The following is a 27,240-nucleotide window of genomic DNA, read 5'->3' as shown; positions in this document are numbered from 1 at the left end:
TGCTGGGTGACAGCTAGGCTGGAATGAAAGGGAGAAAACTGTTTAAAAGGCAAGTCTTTTGGCTTGGAAGGCAGAGTCGAATACTGGAATGAAAGGACAGAAGACGAGCTGGAAGAGGGTGGCTGTTGCAACTACTGGACCGTTGGTTTGCCCGGTGAAGCCCTGCTGCAGGTCTGAATTGCCACATTCACCTCCACAGAGAAGCCCCTTCAAGGACGATTTCTTCCTTTGAGTTGTGGGACCAATCAACTCGTAAGCCACTTAGATACCATTCTCTGAGCTTGTTAAGTTTAACCAGGGAGAGGGGCACCAGCTTGTGTGATTGACTACAGCTACTCGAACCGAAGATCTTCCATTTTCCAGCTTTTTGACCAGTCCACGTGCAGTGCAGGAGTCCCCTGACATCCTCCCTCTTGTCCCCACGGCTGAGGCTCAGGAACAGCAAGATCTGCAGGAATTGCTAGGAACCAACGTATTCAGCTGCATCTTTTCTTCATATTAAGGTACTGTGGCAACCCGATTGGGAGAACTTACCTTTTGCGGTGAAAGTTCATAAAACTTTCCCAACTTTAAGGCCTAATCAGCTTGTGAACCAACATATGATTCTTTTTCGTACAAACTACTTCTGAGAACTTTGGCAAAGGCTTTACCGTTTACTACCAGAACTGCTCTTTCCTATTGAAGACACTAGTCCATTGACTTTGGCCTAGGCCTATTGAATTGAATTGACTCTTCTAGTGAACTGAAACTATTTGCACTGCCTAAAAAGTATTTGTGATCCATTTTATTAATGTGTGCCTTTTTACTCCTATTTAAAGTGACTGAAATGCCATATTGCTCCTACTTCAGGGGAGCCTAATTTACTAATAAAACGTATTGGTTTTGTACTGAAGTGTATTTGTGTATAATACCTACGTGCCTTCTAGTGAATGTTTTCTAAATGACTGTGTAATACATTAATAAGTGTTTTACCAAGAAACCTTGAGTGTAAGTGTCTTCTTGAACCACTGTGATTGTAAGACCTCTGTGTAACTTCATTTAATGCTCACATTCCCTCTTGAGATAAGCCAGGCTCCTCAGCTCGCTACCAACACAACTGTGTAGTACAGACTTATACCAAAGGTTGGTTTTGCTTACACCTGTAGTCTTAATTGTGTGTGTTGGTCCCAGAGGGTACTGCATGCAATTCTGCCTAACAGGCGGGATCCATCCTACAACCTTTCTTAAAGACTGAAACAAGGAAGGATTCCCACCAGCTAGGTGATATCAATCCCTTGGTCATGATGTCCCAGGAAAGGGGCTCCAACAAGTATGTCCAAAAGATTGGATTAGCCTTGATCACAGCATTAGACACACCGTGGGGGCCCAGAGTTTGAGAGTTCTTTAGTTTCTTTATGATGTCGTAAATCTAAATCAGTAGATTCGAAAGCCAAGACATTCTTTGGGAGCAGGGCATGAACACAAGATTCACCTGAGACTATTACAGAGTTGAAATATAATTTGATAATGGCCTTGGTCCTTGTGGACTCTGGAATAACATTTTGGTCTGGAGGATCCTGTCCTAATGACTTCCTCTTTGCTTCTGCCTTCTCCTCCCCTCTCCCCTGTTGATTCTACTCTCCCTCGGCACCATGCACCTGGCCACCCTCTGTCCTGTGGGCCCAGGTACCTGCTCATCTTGCCACCCTCACGCACTGCCTCCGGGCCACCCCCTGCACTGGGGTCTGTATCTGTAACCATACAGCCCTCCCCTTTTCTTCCTGCACTTTCAGACCTACACGCCCTGCTGCCATAAACCCAGCACTTGCCACTTGCTGGCTGCACTCCCATTGTTTGTTGCCTTTTTATTTATTATTTTATTATTATTTTTGTTTTTTTTCCTTCTCACTCCACACTCTCCTTTTGTTCCCCCTTCCATGCACTTCTCCCCCTTCTCCCTCTACCCTGCACTTGCACGTTCTCAATGTCAATGGGCCTAGTAAGATCGTTGTTTTTGTTCTGCCCTGTTCCCTTTCCCTGCCTGGTCGCGCTCTGAAACACTTGTGTATGAGCGCGATAGAAATAACATATCAATCAATCAATCAATGAACATTTTCTAATCATGGCCCAAATGTTTTTCTTATTGTTACTTCTGAGTAAACGATATGAGTTTCCAATTAACGTTAGAGGCTGAGAATGTATATGCCCTCAGCCAATTCTTACATTGTGTTTACAATTTCATTAAATGTGCGGCTTCACCCTTAGGTGGTAACCAATTGCTAGATTTGACCCTTGCTCTACTGCAGCCGTAGACCATTTTCTTTTGATGTAATAATGCATCAAAAGGCTTCTTATGGGTGCTATTCTTAATTCCTGTCCTAAAGTTAATGCCCACGAATGTCCCAACCGTTAGCCTCCAACCATTTTACTAAATCCACACTATTACCATTAATATATTCTGGCTAGTTTGTTTAAGTTAGTTGCAGACCATTTAATAGGATTACCTCATAGGTTAACCACAATGAAAGTGTCAATATTATGTGTTAAGCGGGTCTATTTAGGGCGTGCAACCATTTCAAGATCGCATGGTCACTCAATTTAGTCCAGCAAATGGTCAAATCACTGGTGTTAGCCCAGGATACTGCATCCAGAAACACATACTCCAGACAAGAGGACACAAGACCATTTGACCATGTCATGGAGGACTTACTATTACACCCTTATTATTCAGACAGTGCAAGTCATGTGAACTAACCAAGGTATTGCAGGAAAACTCCCTTTCAGTAGTATTAGGCACCACTTTCTGTTGTGGCATTTCTAGCTCCATATCTGATGGGAGTGTACAAATTCATATCGTTTTTGGGCATTAAAATCTTCTGTGAGAACCACCTTTCCTTCAAAGGGAATGTCAGACCAACAAGATAAAAGTTTAGCGACCAAACACTGGATACTTTTTGTGCTAGAGCAATCCTGAGGATTGTACATATTTATAATAGGAGTATTGAAAGAAGTAGACGGCAAAGGAGATTTCTGGTGAGTTCTTTATTAACGGAGCTCCCCGGAGTCCTCTTTATTCTCCGGCCTCACTATATTCAAAATATCCATCAACTGCCTCCTGTGGTCACGCGGCTCACGTTCTAACCATGACCTGCGAGTGCGCGTGACCGCAGCGAAGCTAAACATAAATCTCTACAAGTATCATTATGCAAACAGGATGGGTCCAGTAGGATAACAGGAAGAACATTAGTAAGGCCTGCAAAGTAAGGTTTTAGACTAAAATAAACACATGCACCCCCACCAAGCTGTCATATGGTCGGCCTTTCGTCTTCTGCTCAGCTGTTCTGCAGATCACCTGATAGCCATCAATTTTAATATCGTTTAGCTCCCAGGTTTCCTGCAGCATAAAAACATTGCTACCAGTGATAAATGAGTGACCAATTAGATGAGATAGAAAGGACCTTAAACGTCTAATATTCCAGGAAATATACTTAATGTTTTCACACCATTCACTATGTCAGTGGCTGGCTATATGAAGAGTGTCGGAACCCAATGGACCACTTCTTTTGTGGGATTAGTGAACTCTTTGCTGGAGATCAGGGAGGCCCTCAGGCTAGCATGTTCAGACATTACCAACTTTTGTAAATGGCCCTCCAAAGAGGGTTTCAAAGGCTTGTTCTCCGGAACATTCCGAGTGTGCTTCCTACGGTCAGATAGCACAGTGAGTAGAGCACTCGCTTTGACATCCATGCAGAGCCTGCTGATGCAGGTTTGAATCCCAGGAGGTTCAAACTCAGCCTGTCATCCTTCCGAGGTTGATAAATGAGCACCACACACCTTGGGTAATAAGCAGCGTTCAGATGCCTGAGGGTTCGTATCGCTATGTGAATGCAAATTATATTATTATATATAGAGACCATGAGTGGTAGCCCTCATTGTTTAAGGCAAGCATATTGGTGCATAGCAAAGCCACAACAGCTGGTGAAATAAATTCAATGAAAGCCCAATTATGTGGACTATCCATGATTAGAAGTTCAATATGTAACATGTCTTTCGAAACATATTGTAGACAAATCGGGACTATTTCACCATAGTTCCAATAATTGAGAACGATCCAGGAAGGGGCTCTCAGCTCTAGGGTTAATCTCATCTAATTTAACCCATTTCCTGAGGGGAATACCAATCCCTTGGTCATAGTGGGTTTAATAACCCTTTGCTTTTTGGTCCCCAAAACTAGGTGCTGAGGATGAGTTATTTACAATGTTTGGCTGGGTGTATGTTTGAGATGACAACCAAGCACACTGCATACTTTCAACAAAAGGCTGTGGTTTAGACGCAGTGACATGCTAACTATTTGGTATATGTACTAATGGCATGGTCAGAAGCACACTGACAGGCAGAACTGGCACAGTGTTCACTAACCCAGATATAGAGATAGATTTATCTGGGGCCGTACCAACCCATTGAACCAAATGGCCCTGAAGGTGTACTTACCGTACCATCGCCCTGTGTCCTTGACACTTTGACTTTGCCCATCATATCCACCAACGCATACTGTGAGCTGTACCTTACTTTTTTTAACGTCCTTCTACACGTGTTTCCTTGAGGTTCAGGAGCAGAAGTATTTATTGCCTCTCTGTGGGCCTCGCTATGCTCTGGTAAAGTAGGTGATGGAATAACTTCAGTAGATTGAGATAGGGGACTTATGCTCTTTAAAAGGTGCGTATGCGTATGACAATATTTTTGATTTCTCTGGTTGATAAGCCATGTGAGCATCCAAAACAATGTCCACAATCTTTGCAAGAGCACATTTCAGTTCTCGTTGCTCCTCCACCATGCGAGCACATAGTTCAAATGGCGAGTCAAGATATAGTTTGTAAAGTGTTTGCCACACTGATAGTTTTGTTTAAAGCTGGGGAAATAGGTGCGTCGGAACACAACGAACTTTCCTCCTCACTGTCGCCTTCAGAGGATTCAGAGGAAGATACGGGTCAGGTTCCTCCAGTGATTTCGAATGAGCATCAGCACCACCTTCCGAGATAATTTTTTAAACCAAGGCACCGTTTTAACAGAGAATTGTTGTTGTCGATGGGAGGGAGGTCAGAGATGGATTCCCTCAATACTACTTTGGGAATGCTTGCTTCACAAGGAAGATCAAGTAAACAAGTTCCCTCCAAGGTGTTGGGCTTATTTTTAGGGCCAGCAAGTGATCTGATTTGTCCTTTTTTGAGCAGGGCGAGCCGTTGGCACTTTTTGTTCTAAAGCACAACTGCGAGTCTGCTTCCCAGTCTATTGGTTGAACTATGTAATGTGTATTTTCTTTGCTTAGCGGTTTTTTTCATGATTATTTGGAGATGAACGGCAAGGGAATTGGCTGAGGCAATAGCAGTCTGATCTAATATACACTCACTGTGCTGTGAATGTACTATGCCCTGGTTCGCTGCAAAGAAATCCGCAGGGGTGTTGGGCAGCGTTCACTGTCGACAAAATCAGGCCCTAGATAGCGAACTCTGATCAGGCAGCAGGGCGCTCCAAAACACTTCTACCTTCATTCGCAATGCTGCGTGTATCCCAAGCAGATTTCACAGAAGTGGGACCAGAGAAAGAGAGTACAAGCGGTGGCAGTAAGCGGAAAAAACTTTACAATGCCATAGAAAGCAGCGACCAGAGTATGGTGTTTGGTACACATTAATTGCACCATTCTTCAGATTGCAGAAATGTTCTCCTTTTACCTTCAGCACTCCAGCGGACTCCAGCGATATCACTGCCCGTGCCACCTTGCCCAGAGGAGCCACAGAACACTGATCTCTCCAAGACGGTCTGGATCCAGGCAGACGCAACCAAACAACAGGACATGTCCTGGCCATGCCAGAAGTGGTTGACTGGTTGCCACAGTCCATGGCGCAGAAGAACATTTGAACATCAGCTGAAAGTAGCTAAACCAGTGAACAGAAGTGGAGAACCAAGAACGAACCAGAACTGTGGTTCAGCGATAGCCAACGAGACTGGCACTTGTGAGGAACACCACTATGATGAACCAGGTAGGCAGTGGTTCCAGAGAGCATGGCAGAGGGATGGATAGATATGGAGAGACCCCAAGGTGGGGTGTGCAACAAGATACTCCAAGGCAGGTTGCGAGACCAGAGACCCCAAAACGGGGTGTGAAATTAGATAACCGTAGGCAGAATGAAAGACACAAGACCCTGAGCTGGGGTGGGAGACAAGAAGCCACAAGGTTGGGTGCAAAACCAGAGACACCAATGCAGGGTGCAAAACCAGAGACCCTAATATGGGCTGAAATCCATGAGACCCCAAGACAGGCACGATTGCGAGAGTTAGAGACAGTTATGATCGACAAAGAGGAACAATAAATAGACATTTATTTCTGAAGCTGAACTTTGAACTGTGTAACCAGGCACGTGACCTTGGAGACACCAGATGGACATTTGGGTGGAGGTCAGAAGTCAGCCACTATTTCACAGGTTAAAAAGGGATCCCTGCCCTGGCTCCTCTGATTGAATTTATGTTATTTCTTTTTGTTAGTGTAGGGACAGAATGTAGGTTAGATTAGGTTTGAACAGAGGACTGTGTTAGTTTGTGAGACATCCTGATGAGCACCCTGCATTGTTTTCTTTAAATAGGGCAAACAACCCTTAAAAGTTAGAGAAACGCTGGGCTGCATTCTATTCTGCTCCTGAGTCTAATTTCCCATAGGACATATATACCATTGTTGACTATATTCCATAGTTGTCCATTCCAGTATATACCATTTTGACTATTTTGTGATCAAGCTGGTTAATCTGAGTAAATCAAGTATGTAAGGATTGCTAAGGGCATTATGTATGTTCAGCCACACAGTTGTAAACGCAATCTGGATTTAAGGTGTATAGGTTAAGCTTTAAATGTAAGGATAGTTCATAGGGATGATGATGTATTGGACTCACCTTGCATGCAACAGGATTGAAATGTGGACTCCAATCAGTCTTGGGGGCATGGGAATGAATTAATGAAAATAAAAATCCCAGTTCTTAATCAGGAGTACATTATTCCATTGAGAGTGGTGGGCATGGATAACTTTGCGCTTACCACAGGATACACTCTGAGGAGTTCTGCAAGTTGCTGGTCTAGTTATCTGATTACTTGTTGAAAGAACCCATGTTTCGAGGTACTTTGTTCATGGAGAAACAACATGGTAAGCATAATGTTAATCGTTAGTTTGTTAAAAAGAGGATAGAGGATGAAAAGAGCTATGGGCACCTAAACTGAGTCTTACATCTATCTGAATGGTGGTGCTCCAACAGGGATTTGGATGAGTGGGCAGGTAGGTAAGGGATTACTTTGAGAACATTATCTATGATTTATGGGCAAATTAGTTGGGTGTGTGTACTGTTATCACAGTATGGTCTGCACAAACCACCATATTGGATAGGGTGATGATGCACAAACTTCGCTGGGTTGCGCTATTACTGTCAAAGGCTATGTGTGCACCTGTTGCCATTTAGAAGTTGATTATGGCGCTGGCTTGGTAATTCATAGTACCCACAAATAAGTATTCACGTTGCTTGATTGCCAGCTTTGTCTAAATAAATACACGAAGCAGTTCCTAAGGCTGGTATAAGCCCTGAATAGGAGCTATTTACATGCTCATAACCAAAGTTTGTCTTTTCAAAAGTCTTAAATATTCAAAGCATAGTTAGTCGTAGTCATGTTATGACCCGCAAAACCACGGATAACGGGGCATTCAGCTGGTAAGTGTATTTGAGTACATGATAGTTGCTAACAAGACGTTTCAGTGTGCACATTCCCTGAAACAAGCCGATAAGATAGGAACTAGGGACAGGGGTAGGTGCAGTGGGACTATTATCAGCTTACAGTACATACCTTTGTTCTTTCTTGCAGCTCTGAGGAAGTCCTTTTGGGCATCCTCTGCCCTTCCGCCCTCGTCGTCTCCCCAGGCTGTTATTTTAGGCCTGTGTGGTGGATTGGGGAGTTAGGTCTGCCACCTTCCAGGAACCTTCCAGCCCGTCACAACATAATGTGTTTGGAAAACATGTTTACGTATGAAACACAATAAGCTCAAACACGACGACCTGAAGAAAGAACTGGCAGAAATAGGCCTACAACTGTAGCAGAAACTGGTTAAAGAGATAGCAGATGTATTTATTGAGAAGGGATTGACAGAAAAAGGTCCACAATTGCAAGATGAATTGTGCCTAAGAAAAATCTGCAAATATCCCAGGTGTAAGGGTGACTGCACAACAGGGTGATTTTACACATTTGCTAAGAGATTTGATCATTTGTGCATGAGGGAAGAATTGGCTCTGATGGTTACACCCGCAGGCTGATTTGTTTCTTCAAACACCTGATGTGAGCCCAGCAAGGGAAAATAAAGGACCAAGGCCCTCTAGGCTTAACAAAGGAAAGGGCAAATGGGGGATCATGTGCACTAGAGAGAGGATCTGAGAAACCCAAGAGAAGTAATTAAATAAAAGTGAAAGGATCGAACAGGTAGGAGCAGAAGTGGAGGACTGCAGAATTGGTAAAAGACCTCTCTGAAGATAAAGGCCCATTCATAAAGACCATAGACTCACTGTGTGAACAGCAGAATATAAGAATTGTTACACTTATAAAGTATGGAAAGAGGATGAAACATTGGTTTGAGGTCTGGTCTATGTTTTGTCTCTTGTAATAACTGTAATGCTTTTGATGCATAAACAGACATCTTAAAATTTTGCAGAAAATAATGTGTGCATACATTCTTTGCTAACCAGGCTCCCTTTTGCTGTGTGGAAATACTCATTTAGACTAAATGGGCTTCGACAACAGACCCACCTCATTATGTGGCTTTAATCGTAAATCGTTCTTTGTCACTGATTGCATGTTGGATGAACTGACAACAGAGTCTGAAATCCTACCGAAAAGCAATCTCCCCACTATTCAGTGGCATTCAAATGAAGATACAAATCTAACACCCAGAGAGGTGACAGCTCTAAACAATCTTGCCCTTGACAATGCAAGTACAGAAAAATTCTTATAAAGTGACGATTGATATATTGGTATTTGGAGTACCAAAGTATATGTGAAAGACTGACTGAGAGCACACTACTGCTAATTTATCCCAAAGTACACCTCTTTTGAGTTTAATGTCTCACTTAGTGGGAAATTAGATAATTGGTACATTTTGGGTTTAATATCTATGGACGAAGTATAATTTCTCTATGCTACATTCCACACTATAACGATATTATATCTGTTACCCAAGATACTCGAATCCATCCCCTCTCCACTTGGATGTCCCATTTGGAGCTCAATTGGTTCCCTTTTGGAGCTACTGTTAAGATGTACAGACTAATTTCTCTTGCTCTTTGGCGCTTGACTGCCCCCTATATTTGGGATGCATGTGCAGCAATGAACATGATTAACTGTGCAACAATGATTTTCAACTGGTTACTTTAGGAAACCTACATCATGAGGCATTACCATGCTTCCTGACAGTTCAGCTTCACAGCCCAGGGAGTCTCAAGTACATCTTCTAAACTGAGATGTTTATAGCCTGTAGAAATTGCTCTCAAGACTATGCTTATTCAGAGGTAGTTGGAACAATGAAAAAAATCAATCCAAAAATGTTTTATTAAACCAGCGTGATAAAATATCTCAAAGCGCATGTCGGAAAGGTCTACTTTAAAAGTAAAGGTGTAGTTTAAACTCATGAGATTTATTATTGCTTATTTCAACCACTCTCATAAAGTTCTTGGAGTTTCCGTAAGCAATGGCATGTCTTGCAGTGTGATCACTTCTTTAAGAAGAGTGACAACCCCAATGTTAGTTTCACGTGGAGCAGATATTATGCAAACATGTTAACACATAGCAGTATTCTTCCTCTCACTGCTCAAGCATGTCCCTTAAGAGACCAACAGTTTGGTTTCCTGCAGTTTCCGCAATCTTTGCAATGAATCTCTGAAGGTTTCAATGTTTGAAATTGATGGTGTGAAATGTCCGCATTATGTGAGAAATCACATCAATTGCAATACAGAGCATGTTGTGTATGGATTACTTTGCCTCTACCTGAAGTTATGTAAAGGTAGTACTATATGCAAATTATAACTGGATATACCAGAACACATTAAAAAAATCGGCAATAAAGAGAGTAATTATGCAGTGGACGCCCATTTTGCTGAAGCTCACAATAGCCATAGTAATGTGAATGAGTGGGTAGGATTAAGTGTAGTTAAACATTATCTTCTCGAAAAGGTGATAGGGAATTAATCATGTTCCAATTGGAGTCCCACTTGAGTATTAAGTATAATTGTAGAAAATCATCTGGTTTGAAAAGCAGTGAAGATAATAATAATAAAATAATAATTTGGCATTTATATAGCGCTACGAACCCTCAGGTATCTGAGCGCTGCTTATTATTACCCACAGTGTGTGGTGCTCATTTATCGACCTCGGTACCACCACACCAGTTGTGAGGTTATTCTATATGAACATGTTTAACGAAATACATATTGTAACAATTGAATATATTTAGCCTTGCTGCATATCGCTTGAAATATGATTTTTCTTTCATATTTGCTACTTGGCAACTATTCTTCTGACTTACTTTTTGTTATTCTTCTTTGACCTTAATGAAGTCATATATTACTTTGGTTCATGAAAATATGGATACATATTATACTACTAATCGTTTTCCACTTTGGAACGATAATGATATGTTATTGGCAATATGTCATTTTGGGATCAACATTCCTCACATTTGTGTACCGTATTTAAAAAGATACATTGTTTAACTCAGAATAGGGACACTAAGGACAGATTCTACTCATTTGTAATTTGCGCTTGTATTGTATTGAATTATATATAATCACTAAATATGCAGAGTACCCAGCGGAGTCTATTATATGTCTGTATTTGCGTATTGTCAATTGGCACTGGCTGTTTAATGATTCCCCTCACCCCCTCCCATGCTCCCCGAATGTACAATGCAACTATTGGAACTACCCTGCATGTTGTGAGAAACCTGAAGGCGTCTCCCTAACTAGTCCCCGGGGATCGGTCATCCAGCTGGCCAAGACATGGCCATCGCTATTGGATTCAGTTCCTGTGGGTGGACAAATGAGGCAGGATCACCTGGATGGGGGGTCCTCGGGTAGTGGGAGTGGGACACCAAAGGGTGAGATGTGGTATCCCCCTTTCTTTTACACCTTTTCCCCCTCCTCTCACGTAGGACATTCTAAACTACTGCCCTCCCCCCCTTTTCCAACATGAACATTTTCGCACAATACAAAGGACAATGGACTAACACTCGAGCCGTTTACCTGACATGTCCCAATACAACGGTCAGGCAAAGTCAGGCAATTGATCAGAATCGCACACACCTGATGGCCCTTTCCACTTCCCCACAGGGATAAAAGGTGGAGCCAGAGAGCACAGTACGAGCACGGCAAGCGGCACAATGGCACAGCTAATGATGAGTAGCAATTCAAAAGAAGAAGAAAGGCGGCGGGAATCGAGAGGTAGGCAAGAAGTGAGCTTGCCCTTTTAGTCCCAGACCCGCGGAACCTTCGTGGAAGAGAGTCTAAGATCGCGAACAATAGCGCAAGTGTCTTGCAGCAGATGTCAACATTACACGGGGCAAGCCTATGCTGATAAGCAGGAGAGAAGGACACTCCACGACCAGGGTACCAGCCTTGAATCCAATGAAGAAGAAAAGCCAAGCGGTTCATCACAGCCGGTGAGTCAAAAAGGAAAATGATAAGAACTGGGCTGTGTTCAGTGAGAATCGCAGAATGGCAAGTTTAAAAAAAGTTCTATGAACTGTGAAAGAATTGTAAGCAAAATCCCTGTATAATCGAAAAACTTTGATCTACATACTAAGTGAAAGAAATGGAAGTGAATCCTGCAGTAATATGAAAACTAGGGAAGCAAATCCCAGCGAGGGTCCGAAAGTCCTGAGAAACAGTGGGCCTCATTCCGAGTACGGCGCTAACCAATGGCGCTATTAACGCCTTGGTTGACGCCGTACCCGGACCGGCAGCGCCTTGGTGGTTGGCGGAATTACCGCCCCATTCCAAGGTTGGCGGGGCGGTAATTCCCCAATCCCCATTTACCCTTCCCCATTCCCATTCTTGCCCCATAGGGCATAATGGGAGTGGGGAAGGCGTCAATTACGCCACCGTAAATTACGGTGGCGTAATTAACATCAAGGTCCCTTAGCGCCATGGTATTTAACGCCTGCTAAAAGCAGGTGTTAAAAGCACCATGGCGCTAAGGGAACTCGGAGTATGGCGGTAAGGGATTACCGCCACCGCTCTCGTTAGCGGTGGCCGCTATCCCTTACCGCCATACTCGGAATGAGGCCCAGTGTGTTTGGAACTATTTAACAAAACATTAAGATTTTGTGGAATACGATACGAGAGAGGGGGATTAAGGAGGGTGAAACCATCACCCTACCTGAAACTGTGATGAACAATTGAGTAGGGTCAGCCCACAGAAGAGGGGGACCAGGGGTGAACCCATCATCCAGCGAACATTGGAAAGGAACTTTTAATTTGTTAAAGGAACTTTTGTTTTGTTATTTGAACTCGTCAGGTCCTTGAAGGTAAGAAACTTTCAAGTGAAACGACACTTGACCATCCAAGGCCCTGATGGCTGAAAGCTTGAGGGAGTTTATGTTTAGATTAGGCGTTTTTCCAACCTGCATACAGCATTCATTGTTCAATAAACACCCTTGAACTGTGATCACTTGTGTCTGTCTTACGTGTTGTCACCATGAGTTCCTCACAATGCCCATAGGCTCATAGCAAAAACGGTCTTTGAATGTTATTGGTCAAGACACGTCTTTAAGCTGTTTGTTGACAACCAGACTTTTACTTACCATGATTAAACCACAGTGCATGGTGAACCATCGGTGCTGATGTTATGATGGAGCAGTACTTTGTTTGAAGAATGAAATGAAGGATACAGAGCTTGTATCTGCATTTCTTTCATGTACATGGAGTACCTCACTAACAATGTATACCACCAAATTTACTGCTGAGATTGTGAAATGTCTGCAGATCTCCCTGACCACATAGGTGTTTTGAGTCTGCACCTTTCAGTTTTGAGGGTTGCGTGATCTAGGTGGAATTACATTTGCCTTTGTGTTATACAGAGGAGAAGAGCTTATCTTTACAATGCAAAATCAAAATAAAAAAACCACAGAAAGTGACCAGTTAACTGAGCACCCTAACTCACACCCCTACCATGCAATGGCCATGCAGATACAGCCACCCAGGTCATGGAAGATTGTGCAGTTGACACATTGACCCTACTTCAAGTGCCCTCTAGAGGTGGTTGGGGCAGTCACTATGGATGGGCATGGGCTGCCATTCCCTGTGCACAGTGATGCTACCTGCAGTGCCCATTGGGTACTGTGTTCATGGCAAGCAGTTTCTGTGCCGAGAGGGGCTCAGGCCCAGTGACTCTACTTGTGCCATTGTATTCCAAGTGATGTCCAAGTGGCTGCTATAGGCTGGGGTGCAAATTAACATTTCTGCATGGTGGCAGTGAATTAGAATTGTCCAAGTTGGACATGGAATGGGTTTTGTTAAAAAGGGACTGATCAAGATAAAGATGGAGTTGAATGGGCATAGCGGTCTTCGGAGTAGAGCTGGAATGGCACCATCCAGGTATGGAGATAAAAGCTGTGCCGGGACCTATGTGTGAAGGTGGGATTCCACTATCTAGCGCCAAGGTGGAATTTTCCAATGTATAATGAATCTGTACTGAATGTATGTAGAATGAAACCATCTAGGATGGAAGTGGAATTGAATTAGTCAATGGTGCTGTTCTCTATTACAGTCCAACGTGATTGTACAGGTTGAGTGTTAAATTGAGCTGCGTAGTGTGAATGTGGGATTGATGTGCCGAGAGTGTAGGAGCAAAGGGACTTTTCAGAGTGTAAGTAAGTGGCTAAGGGTATTTAAGATGGGGATATTATAGGGGTGTACATGATGGAACTGGGCAAGTGGCTGTCAAGACCTCGGGTAGAACGTGATGTGGGATGGCCTACATGGTGTGGAGATAGAGTTGATTTCCTCAAGGGTAGAGTGCACATGAAATGTCTGAGAGTTAAATGTGAATGGAACTGTCGTGCTAAGGATGTCTATGGAATGGGACATTGAAGTGTGCAACTCAAAGGCAAATTGAGATGTTCAAATATGGGATGAGAGGTATAGTATACTTGGCAAGAGTAGCAAAACAGAGAACTGGTCGGGTAGGAAGGGAAATTTGAACATGCCAAATGCAGGCAAGTGGAATGGTATGTGCCTGGTGTCAATGGACTGTAGTTCTCTGTGGTAGAGTGGGACTTTCCTGTGTAAGGTTAGGAACAGAATAGGAGCTTAAAGGGCACACTAAGAATGGTACTTGTCATAGATATGTAAAAGGTCTTAAAATAATTTAGATAAAACAGCACTGCATGGGGAACAGTAGCTGAGCTGACTGAAAGGGAATGCCCACAGTAAAATTCAAAGGTAGCTGTCTGAGATAGATATAGAATTGGGATGTTTAGTGATGACATAGATGGAGAGAGTGTGGTGTTAAAGTGGAGGTCTCATAGTTTTGCACAGAACAGGAAATTAGCGTGTGTGGGACATAGGACAGTTCACTTTCTGAGGCCAAAATATGTTAAATTATATTAGGGGAGTACCTGTTTAATTATCTATGCTCTCTTTCATCCTTTAGGCTAAGTATGTATCATGACGCTCATCAACATTTGCTGTGCTCTTTCTGGGAGACATTATTCATAGATTGCAAGGCAATTAGAAATCATTCAGCACACTCAGTCATTGAATGATGTGTGTTATTTATGGAGTGCTTTACAGAGAACATATTTACCTACAATATCACCCAACCAAAGTTGTTACTCAATTGTCGACCTCACAAAAATGAACCGCTGAGTTGGCCTTGCTAGGATTCGAACCGGTGGAATACAGATCGTCACCAGATTCAAATTCTGCTTTAGTAGAGTCACGCTTGAAGGTCACCCCTTCTCATCTTCTGTCCCTCAGCTGCAGAACAAAGTATGACCTCATCTGATAGCCATTTGCTACCATCTTGATTTTCACTAGAGTCACCATAATTATGTTGCTAAATCGAGTGGCCCAAAGGGGCACATACATTCATTTCTCAAGGATTACTGTTTGAGTTGGAATCCAGACAATGTATGGCAACAGCAAGTTAAAAATGAGTAAAACCCAAGATCAGATTAAGTAAAATCTAAAGAAGCTTTAAGTTCATAGGTGGAATGTGAGAGGGAAAGGACGGGCTGTCCATGGTGCTGGTGGAAAGAGGTGTATCCGGAATGAGTGGGATGCTGGGAAGGTGATGTTTAGGGGAGAAAGATTGAGAGAATAGAACTGCACAAGTGGTAAGAATAATATGACTAACAAGGATGGGTGGGAAGATATATTTAAGGGCCTATGCTTTAGAGGACGTGTTAAAAAGTATCAGCAGTGATGAAATGAACTTGACTGAGAACTGTGCAAGGTGCTGGCAGATGATGTGAAAAAAGCTGACTATGGAAGTATTGGAATGTGATTAATCTGGCTGAGTCATTGTGTAGAGTGGGGCATTATGACTCAACAGTTTACCAACAATAAATGTCTGTGACATTCAATTCAATAACTATGGGTAATCATTTTATTGAAACATAAGTATGGCATGAGTTGTGTGCGTAACTATAAAGTTCAAATATATTCCAATATAACATTGCAGGTGTGTCTGTATAAACTGTGCCGATGTGCCCAACGCATACATTGTACCCTGCTCAAAGAAAGGACAGCTCTCCTCTTTCAATATCCTGTTAACAAGAAGCCTTCACCATGGAGCTGCATCGCCATCATCCGAAAGATCTGCCATTGAATCCCAATGGTAACCGATAACAGTGCTTCTCATTTCCCATGTCCTCTTTTCAAGCGTAGACCTGAGCTCTTGAGTCAAATATTTCACAATGAAACAGTAATTTATTCTTTCTACATAAAAGTGAGTATTTCAAGGCTTAAAACATAACAAGAGTTACAAAAATAGATACTCCAAGTTGATATTTCAATACTATACATTTTTTGAACAAACAATGTCATACCAATTGTGAAAGCTCGAGATTGATACGATTTCAAGTATTAAGCATGATGAAATATCTCTCTACTTCTTTAAGAGAATAGTTTATAAAACCTTAAGATACATGGTAATAAATGGCACTCAAATGTTTGAATAATCAGTACATTCAATAACCAACCAAGGTTTGTCGAAGATCCACTGATAGGAGATGAAGTGCAGTCGTTTGTCATCCATGATGCTGTTGCGTCATGCTGTGTACACTGACTTTACACTACAGATGTACACGAGCGCCAAGGAGAAGTCACACTTGGCACAAAGCCATACACAGATACATATTTTCTGTTGTGAGCTCCTCTAAAAAAAAGATTCTTTGACCCAATCTGGGATTAACAGTAAATCCTGCAACACAATTATTGATATAAAAAATGGTAACAAGCAAACCCCTCCCATAAAGGTATGGCCCACTACCTATGTCTATCTTTGACCTTAAAATGAGGCTAAATCCAGAAAGATGTTTCTCAAAACAGCCAATGTTTAAACAACTGAGTCCAGTTAAAGTATGGCTATTACATATGTTACAGGACTGCAACTGTGATTCTCAATAGTTATACAGCTCTTCCAAAATACTCTCTATCAGTTCCAATGTCACCTGACGTTAAATGGGTCAGTTTCAGGAAGAAGTCTTGAAATGTTATTTGAAGTTCAAGGTGTACATTCGGTAGATATACAGAGAGGGATATGTAAGTCAATACGCAACTCCATGATATCCACAAGACGTGATTCAACATTTAATGGCTCTGGCCACTTCTGCTCCGGCACTGATACTTCTTGTCCAACAACAAACCTACTGCATGTTTTAGAGGGATAAAAGATTAGTGTTGTCAGATAGAGGAAATACCTCTTGTGCCTGGAATTTCTCAATCGATTAAACATTGGTCTTTCATTCTGGTTTTCAGCCATAACGTAGCCGCATTTAGTGGAGGTTTTGCATTGTCCTAGTAGAATTAGAACAAAAGGGTCCAATTATGAGTTAGGTGGTGAAGGTAAATAATATGTGGTATTTTTAATATCTCCTAATTTTTAAAATGCCACCTATTTATGCGTTGGACCACTTAGGATATTAATAGTTTGCATGCATAGCAAGCAGTGTATGGGGCTATATAGCCCATATTTACTCGATGCACTACTTTCTATGTACTCCAATTTACAAATATTCATTTTTATTGTTATTCCACACATTGTCTGATTATGCACCTTAGCGCAAAATCTATATGTCAGTTGGAGTGCCTGAACAGTTTACACACTTCTTAATAATTTCTACAAATAGCATCAGCAGTGGCCTTTGAAAGAGAGCTAATCATCAGACATCAACATTGTGCCTGTAACATCGTTGTACAGATTTCACACTTGCACTTCTTTAGAGGAAGATGTTTACAGCAAACAGTTAAGTCCATTTCAGGTCCTAGAAAAAAAAAAAACAACAGAATGTCCCCCACCAATCACAGAAGTAAGCTGCAAGGGCCAAACACAGTTACATTAAGCAGTAATAGAAGTTGCAAATATTTCCACCATAGTCGTTTTTTTTCCATGACAAAAAAGCCACATATGTGTTACAAAATTAGTTACAATTGCTCCCACAAGTGAACACAAAAAAGGCATTTTATCCACCGCCACAGGCCCACTCCTGGAAATGTACAAGCATTGTCGGTTGGGTGCTGGTGCATTCAAGCTCCCTTGGTCCTGGGTAGAGATTGTCCGATGAAGAACATTTTCAAGAAGACCTGCACCACTGGTGCCATACAAGCCCCACAGAGGACACATAACTCTTGTGTTTCTGCTTTTAGTTTGTCTAAGCAATATTTGTTGACACTAATGTTCAATCATTGTGTACTGCTTTTCAGTTTGAAATACTGTACATCTTCTTATAATACCAGCCAGCCTGCACCTCTTATAGTTGTCAGCTAAAGCAGAGACCGATATTTAGTCTAGTAGCGAATTGTAATACTGATCAGTGCAAAATACGTCCTCTTTGTTAGATAAAAAACAACATAATAGACTGTTTTCTTTACTTTTATACTGAAAGGTTAAACAAATACTAATGATGGTCAATTCAGGGTAGAACAGAACTTAGAAAGACTTAGAATGACACTTATTGGGCTGCAATAATTCATTTGCTTTGCATACATTGTGACTTATTGTACATATATGACTGATATTCATTTTTCTACATCATTAAACATACATATTCGGCTGGGAGGAGTGGCAAACTAGTTCTGCTATGGTGTGAGCGTCTTATTATAGGTTAGTAGTCAATATTTCCAAAGCTTCGGCTCGGTTGCTAAGTCTAAAGAGATAATAATGGCTCAACCGAGCATGCACAGGTCTCAAATAAAAAGACAACTTTTAGATTTGGAGATCACTGACATCCAAGTATACATCTCGGCTTCCCAAAGACACCTCATTCTGGTTATTTCTCAGAAGTAACATCAGCTTCACTTCTTTAACAGTGAGGATGGACATAATGGGTTCAGACGACTGACAATAAGATGTCCAATCCAAAAACATTAGCATAGCAAAATATTTTCACAAATGCATCTAGGAGTTCTGGTCATATAAAACAGCTGCAATATTCAGCCAATGTATTCACCGCTCTTCAAGAGCCCATTCCAAAACTGTGTAAATTACTTGCTTTGAGGGGAATTGCTTTCACTGAGGTTAATTATTTTCCATGCTGATGCACTTGCAATCTTAGTGGTTGCACTTCGTATGAACTATACTAGACAAAGGCTAGGTACAACTGTGGCGCTTGACAGCTATTCGCTTTTTTAGGTGCTATATAACCTATTATGCATTTTAGACATGTTTTTCTAATAAATTGCTCCCAATTAGATGGAGGTAATCACAATCTTCTAATTATGGAGCAGTCAGGCTGACAAAAGGCACATGCAGTACATCAATGACCAACCAGGTCATTCAATGAGAATGTTACTGGTTATCTCATTGTAAAGTGACTGGTTTTTTGAGTGACTAAGATCATAGGAAAGTACTAGTAGCATTTTCTTAGAAAGTGCAAATGACATCTCTGACATAGCTGCCCGAGATCGCCATTCCCATTTGCTCGGCTAGAATTTACGCAGGGAATGCTGGCATGTATGGATCTTTTGGAAGATGATTCCTCATTTCCAACACTGGCTTACAGTTTTTGGAAGGCTTCGATGGACCCTTGTATGTAGGTATTCAGCACGACTTCTCCTTCAATGAGATTTGCATAATGGTGTGGCTAAGGGATTTCAATATATCCTGAGAAAGATGAAAGCGTAGAACACATTACCGATGGCTTATTTATAAAATAGGTACTATTTTGTCAATTGAGAGTACATGCTGAGAGTTTTATATGCATATGTGAGTGCGCGTCGCGCACAAACACATATGTGTATTTCAAATATGTCAGTGTTTCACAATATATTTAAGAATATACATTTAAAAAATATAATGGCTTGGGTTCATAGTGTTCATAAATGGGTGTTCTTTCTGGATTCATTTATAGCATAATTACTTTCTGGTTTTATTTATAGCATAATGTCTTCTGACACACCCAGGAGGGAGCCATCATTTCACAAAGACCTAGGCACAGTTTAATACAACAAAGCTTTTTGCTCTTAATTGATTGCTTCAAGCGGGTTCCATAGAATTCGTCTGCATCCATTGCTGCTTACGCGCCTCTCCCTTAAACACATATTACAATTCACAGGGCCCTGCAGGGGCTTCAACAAGAGTTAATGAGAATGATTGTTAGCATGCACGGCTGTGCTCGGCGACAAAATGCTGTATCTGCCTCCACGATTTCACTTGTGATTACTACTCCAGTAAATCCAGGTCTGTTGTTTGTATGCATTCATCTGTCTACACGAAACCCCTTGTGTGCATTTCCAGCAGAGCAGGCGTTAATATCGAGAAGCTGACCTAGAGACATGGCTGTAATGATAACCACTTACAAAGATGTCAGGGTATAGGTTAAAGAGCCATGACAGAAGTTGGCAGATGCTAGACTACTTTCTCATCAGCCGATAGCGTTGAAATTCTTCTCAGGTTCTCTTTAACTTTAATAAATTCTGGTGCCTGGTCTTCATTGCTGGAATCTTGTTCTTTTTCAAGCTACAAGAGAAAATAGGGAAACATCATTTGACTGGCATTTATGGATGACATGCAATAAACCTCTCAATTCGAGGGCCTCTAAGACTGAATTTGAATACAATTAATGTGAATGAGACTTATTTAACAAGAAACACTCTGATTCTGAAAACCTAGTTTGTTGCTTGCTGTCTGAGGCCAGCCTTGGAGACCTGCACCCTAAGTCACTGAAAGCAGGCAGCCCCCAGTGCCCATCCATCATCACTTGGTACAATGCTCAGGTTTCATTTTCTTCAATTGTTTGCACTTAACATGGTGATGTTAAGACTGACATGGAAAATAACACATGACAAGACTACAATTGAAAGGTTTGTTGGGGGTTGAAATTCATCCTATTTCTAGTTAGGTCAAACGGCTCAAGTAAACTAAAATGAAGCACAAATATTCTTTGGCTCTCATGAACGAAATCCATAGACTAGCAACGTCACATATTCTGAAAAAGGCACACATGAACCTTTTTTTTCAGGCTGAAGACCCGTTATTCCATTGCAAGGTTATTGTTACAGCTACACATAACTTAATGGAATGCATTTCTCTTACTGCCTGTGGTAAGGCCAAACAAAGCCATTCTTGACACTAGATAGCTTTGGTGCATTCCGTATTTTACTGGGGAGGAGTTGGATAAAACACCTATAGGAACTAGGGAAGTAGCTAGAAACAAAATGCGTCAAGGATGGGTTTGCACAAAGTGGGGTTCTCCAGGTGTCAAGGATTAGTTCAAGGATTAGTTCAAGTATTAGTGTCCAGTCTTTCCTCCAGTCGCTCTCTCTCATTCTTGTCCTTTAACTCCCTCTATTTTTTCCCCTTCGTGATCCTCTTATTATCCTTCCTTATCACTTTATTTTTTATTTAAATTGTAAAACAATTTTTTAGCAATGAAATTCAATTGTAGCTGTGACAAAAACAAAAGAGAAAGAGAGAACAAGAAAACAGAAAAGAAAAAGAAAAAAAAAGAAAAAAAAGAAAAAAAAGAGGAAATAGAATAAAATATATCACTTTATTCATCATGCTCTTCACATCCCTTCTCAGTGTCTTGTTTATCCCTGAACCCCATCTCTTTTCCTATCTTCCCGAATCTCATTACTTAACGACAACTTCTTCTCTACCTTCTCCTTCATCTCCATTTTACCTACTAGTGATCCTAGCTCATCGTCCATATTGGTGCACAATGTTATACTACTTATATCTTTTGTTTCTTCCTCTCTCTTCCTAGTTCTTCCTCTTCTTCTTCTTCCTCCTCTTTCCTCATTCTAGTGTATATGCCCATTGGTGTCTTGGGGGATTAGCACCCATGTGGAGGGAGCCAGACAATCAGATAGCTAGGAACACGGGCTTGAACTTTTATTTTCCTACCCCCAGCACCTACTTACTTTATTTTGGTGGCAGTGGGTGCCGCCGCCACATCTGCTCCTTCCTTTCGCCTCCCGCAGCCGGCCCTGGAAAGGGAAGAGGGGCTCCGTACACCACACGCGTTCCGTTTTAGGAAGGAAAATCCTTTTTTTTAGCACCTCTGGTTACCGTTTTGGCAACCGTGGGGGCTAATGGCCTTCATCCCCCGTTCCAGGGGCTGGAATGGGGAATAACAGCCCAGAGCCCTCATATTCCACCCCTGCTTTGCCCAGTACGATAACTTGGGCTGCCAGGCCGTTATCCCCCGTTCCAGCCCCTGTAACGGGGGATGAATGCAACATTGTAGTATTCGGGCCCCTCTTTGCAGTATACCATGCCCCAAGAGAAGTGGACAGAAATGTGGGGGCTTTCGCGCCGAACTGAAACACTTGTGTACGAGTGCGATAGAAATAAAATATCAATATCAATAACGACTAGGTCTGTCATTATGACAATGTCATAGGCTCCCCAGAATCTGTGTTAAATGGCCCAGGCATTGAAGGAATATATGCTGGACCTGTTGGAGTCCAGCATATAGCTCCAACCCAATGATTCCAAGATAAAGCAGTATGTCAGTTGCAACCTTTGATTTATGAACATAAATATGGAACTCAGTCTGAACAGTTGTGCAAGAAGTGGTGGTAAGTAGTAGTTAGAGCTTCATGAGACTAACACATGTTGGGTTAAGATGCCAGAAGTACTGATGAGGAGACACAGATCTACACAGCACTGCATTCATGGTAAAGCCACTTTCCATATGTCAATTGAGAGAGATATCGCTTTTGGAGCTGCGGCGGATGTGAATTTATGAAGGAATATGAAGACTCACTCGGCACTCACTTCTGAACATGATTACGGAAGTAGTGGCGATACTCACTCTCCCCTATATTTTGTGGGCCCTGGCATGTTATATTTCAGAAAGTAATTTAGGAAAATTGCAGAAAAAGATGTATTCGGTTGATAATGTGTCTGGATAATAAAAAGAATAATTTCGGGCTGAATACAACGTGTAATCTGTAGATTGCTTAATTGGTTTAAGGCTTTTTGAAGCAAATACATGTTTCGCATTTGGTCACATTATCCGGGCTACATATTTGGCTTAGCAAAGCTGTTCCAATTTTAAAAAGCGTTGAGAGAGGTGGCTTTAGCTTGGATGATGGCATGTTTGTACTGCTTGGAGATATTAGAGAAGGTCTGCTTAGCAGCGTCTCTGGGGGTTTTCTTCCAGGTTGTTTCAGCAAGCCGTTTCCGAGTTCTGAGTTCTGCGAGGTCTGGGGTGAACCAGGCATTTATATGTGCTACTGGTTTGGCTTTTTCTTTAGCGAAAGGGACTATGACGTCCACAGTGAAGGTTGGGTTTTGACATAGAGATCTGCAAGCGTCTTGGGGTCCTGTGTGTCCAGGCCTTCCTTTTTGAAAGCCACTCGGACAGGTAAGAGGTAATCCTTGGTTAGTTGACAGGAGCTACTTGATCTTCCGGTCAAGAGGGATGGTGAAGGTAATGACGTGATGGTCAGACCAGGGGCAGGCGGAGTTCGACAAGACGGAGATATGGCAGTTTAGATTGGCTATCCAGTCAAGCGTCTGCCCTTTGGCATGTGTAGGGAGGTTGATCCGATGGCTGAATCCCAGGGAGCTTAGAGCGTTAGTCAGGGAGGTTGCCTGTAGGTCAGAAGGGTCATTAAATACTAAGGTAAGGTCGCCTAAGAGGATCACTTTCGAGGATGATTTGATGCAGTCCCCTAATGTGAGAATGGCTTCCTTGAAGGGTAGGATAGGGCGGTAGACAAGGTGGCTTGTGATAGTGTTTGTAGGGGAGGTGGTCAGTTTCACATATAAGATATCACATGTTAATTGGGCGGGGTGTGGAGGGGCCTAATGCCAATATGGTTTTTAACTATCGGTGCCACTCCACCCCCTCTGATGTTCTGTCTGTTACTTCTAAGGATGGTGTAGCCTACCGGGATGGCTAAGGATAAGGCTGGGCCTGACACTGGGTGTAACCAAGTTTCGGTCACAGCAAGGGTGTCCAAGTTCCCCTCTGTCAAGAGGTCATGGATGGCGAGCACATGGGCAGGTAAAGAGCGGGCATTGATCAGGACTAATTTGAGTGAATTCCCTGAGGTTACTTCGGATATGAGTTTGGAAAGTGCATTGGGAGGAGGGGTGGAATGACTAATGTTGACGCTGCTATTTCTCGATGTGGTTTAGTCATTATTTTTTGCAGTCTGATGTGAAGCAGTATTTTTAAGGATGCGCAGGGTCATCTTGAGCATAGCTGTTCTAGCATCATTTATAAGACATATGGTTTCATTTACAACAACATTCCTGGCAACACTAGTAAGGCATAGGGTGTCATTAGGGGCAACATTACTGAAATGACTAGTAAGGCATAGGGACTCGTTTTAAACAACATTACTGGCATCACTAGTAGGGCATAGGATCTCGTGTTCAACAACATTACTGGCATCACTCAAAGTGCCTAGGTTCTCGTGTTCAACAACATTACTGGCATAACTAGTAGGGCATAGGGTCCCATTAGGAGGGACATTACTGACATCACTCAAAGTGCCTAGGTTCTCGTGTTCAACAACATTACTGGCATAACTAGTAGGGCATAGGGTCCCATTAGGAGGGACATTACTGACATCACTAGTAAGGCATAGGGTCTAGTTTTCAACAACATTACTGGCATCACTAGTAGGGCATAGGTTCTGGTGTTCAACATTACTGGCATCAATAGTAGGGCCTAGGTTCTCATGTTCAACAACATTACTCGCATCACTAGTAAGGCATAGGGTCTCATTAGGAGTGACATTACTAGCATCAATAGTAGGGATAGGGTCTTATTAGGAGCTACATTACTCACATCACTAGTAAGACATAGGGTCTCATTTTCAACACCATTACTGGCATCACTAGTAAGGCATAGGGTCTCACTAGGAGTGATATTACTGACATCACTAGCAAGGCATAGGGTTTCGTTAGGAGTGACATTACTGGCATCACTAGTAGGGCATAGGGTCTCATTAGTAGCGACATTACTGACATCACTAGTAAGGCATAGGGTCTCCTGTTCAACAACATTGCTAGCATCACTAGTAAGGCATAGGGTCTCGTTTTCAACAACATTACTGGCATCACTAGTAAGGCATATAGGATCATTAGGAGCGACATTACTGACATCACTAGTAAGGCATGGGGTCTCACTTTCAACAACATTACTGGCATCACTAGTAAGGCATAGGGTCTCATTAGTAGCGCATTTACTTCTCCAATCTTCTTAATAGCCAATCTACACACCCTCGCCGTATTTTTAAAACTCTGACTCGCCTTCTCTCTCCTCCTACATCCGATCCTTCCATTACATCATCCCTAACCGCCTCGAATCTTGCTAACTTCTTTTCTTATAAAGTTCATTCTCTACATCAGGACATCTTATTATCCCCTTCATTTAATCCTTCTTCCCTATCCTTCCCAGCACCCTCCACTACTGTTTCTAATTTCACTCCTGTATCTGATTCTGATGTGGCCCTTCTTCTGGCCAAAACTCAACCTACCGCTGCCCCTAGCGATCCCCTTCCTTCATTACTTATTCCTAAAGTCTATCCACTCCTGGTACCCTATCTCACCTCTTTTTTCAATATCTGTCTTGCTACCTCAACCTTTCCATCTGCTTTTAAACACACGACCATCATTCCTATCCTTGAGAAACCCACAGCAAATCCCCTTCTTGCATCAAATATTCGCCCTATTTCTCTTCTTCCCTTTCTATCCAAGCTTCTTGAACGTATTGTTTCTTCACAAATTTCATCTTTTGTCTCTGATCTATCCCTTCTTCCCCCTGCTCAGTCTGGTTTTCGCCCCCGTCACTCTACCGAAACAGCCCTGACTTCTGTACTTAACTCTCTTCTCACTGCTCGTTACTCGAAACATTCTTCTGTCCTTATTCTTCTTGACCTTCCTGCTGCTTTCGACAAGGTGGACCACTCTTTGCTTCTCGACTCTCTTTCCTCGTTTGGTTTCCGTGGTTCTGTACTATCCTGGTTTTCTTCTTACCTATCTAATGGAACGTTTGCTGTATCTTGGGGCGGCAATACCTCTCCTTCTCTTGCTCTCGATCACAGAGTCCCACAAGGGTTTGTTCTCGTTTCTTGCTCCTTTTATCTCTTCTTTTGGAGTGTCACATCACTTTTATGTGGATGACACTCAGCTCTTTCTTTCTTTCTTTCTTTCTTTCTTTCTTTCTTTCTTTCTTTCTTTCTTTCTTTCTTTCTTTCTTTCTTTCTTTCTTTTTTTCTTTCTTTCTTTCTTTCTTTCTTTCTTTCTTTCTTTCTTTCTTTCTTTCTTTCTTTCTTTCTTTCTTTCTTTCTTTCTTTCTTTCTTTCTTTCTCATCTTTCACACCTGCCATCCAGCTCACCCTCTCTTCCTGCCTTACGGCTATCAAGTCGTGGATGACTTCTCATTTTGTTACCCTAAACGCCGGAAAGACCGTAGTCCATTTCTTTCCTGCTAATGTTCTTCCATCCCCGTCTCCTCCTCCTTCTATCCTCTTTCCTCCCTCTAATCTCCTTATTTCCTCCACTGCTCGCAATGTTGGTCCTTACCTTCAATCTAATCTTTCCTTATCCCGTCGTATCTCTCTCACCTCACGGGCCTGTCGTTTTCATCTCTACAACATTCGTGAAATTCGCCCTTTTCTTACTTTTCATGCCGCTAAGCTTCTGGTTTCCTCCCTAGTCTTTTCTCGACTCTTCTACTGCTCGGTTCTATTCTTTGGTTTTCCATGCTCTCATCTTGCCCCTCTTAAATCGATCTATCACTCCTCTATTCACTCACTTTGTCTGCTTTCTTACCAAGACTCAATTTCCTCTTCTCTTGACTCTCTCAGATGGCTCTCTTTTCACTCTCAGCTCAAAGACAACTTCCTCTGTCTAGTATTCAAATCTCTCTATGGTCTTGCCCCTGATTACTTTGCTTCTCTTCCCTCATTCTATTCTCCCCTTCGGACTCTCCGTTCTGCTGGACTTTTCCAACTTACTGTTCCTCGTGTCCCCTGTGCACAATCCCGCTTGCGATCTTTCCATCATTTTACCCCTCTTCACTGGAACCTCCTTCCACTATCTCTCCGCTCCATTACCTCCTATTCTTTGTTTCGCTCTTCCTTAAAAACTCATTCATGTCAGTCATCTGTTTGATTGTTACTGGTTGATTTTGAAACCCACCATCTATGGCTGATCTTAATGTACTGTCAACTGTTCTCTGTGAAGCGCTTTGGTAAAAAGCACTATATAAAATATAATAAAATAAAATACAACTTACTGGCATCAATGGCATGGTGGACAATATCACTGGTCCCATTACTGGTCACACTAGGGATTACTGCAAATCCGTGGTGGTGGTTAGTATGGTTCCTCGTGGCCTCCAGGGGGCTAGCTTTGGGAAGGGGGTTCTCTCCAAGATATACAGTGGCATTTGGTGGGGAGGTAGGTGTATATCAGGTGCTGTTGGGGATGGTGTTCATCTGATCAACCTAGTTAGTAGCAGCCTCTAGGCATGTGTTCTCATGGTCTCGAGGTAGG

General features: G+C 42.2%; 1 protein-coding gene across 2 annotated transcripts in view; it reads right to left on the bottom strand.

Annotated features, from left to right (window-relative positions):
• Positions 1-15,963: 15,963 nt before the first annotated feature.
• Positions 15,964-27,240, bottom strand: part of FAM107A (family with sequence similarity 107 member A) — a 1,685,791-nt gene continuing 1,674,514 nt past the window's right edge. For both annotated transcript variants that reach the window (XM_069643755.1, XM_069643756.1), the window contains one exon: positions 15,964-20,232. In XM_069643755.1, coding sequence (XP_069499856.1) covers positions 20,122-20,232 — 111 coding nt within the window. In that variant the 3' untranslated portion in view covers positions 15,964-20,121. The remainder of the gene's footprint in view (positions 20,233-27,240) is intronic.

Source organism: Ambystoma mexicanum, chromosome 2p (genome assembly GCF_040938575.1).
Source record: "Ambystoma mexicanum isolate Mex_15411 chromosome 2p, UKY_AmexF1_1, whole genome shotgun sequence".
In the NCBI taxonomy this organism is placed as follows: Eukaryota; Metazoa; Chordata; class Amphibia; order Caudata; family Ambystomatidae; genus Ambystoma; species Ambystoma mexicanum.
This window is presented reverse-complemented; position numbering and strand designations above follow the sequence as displayed.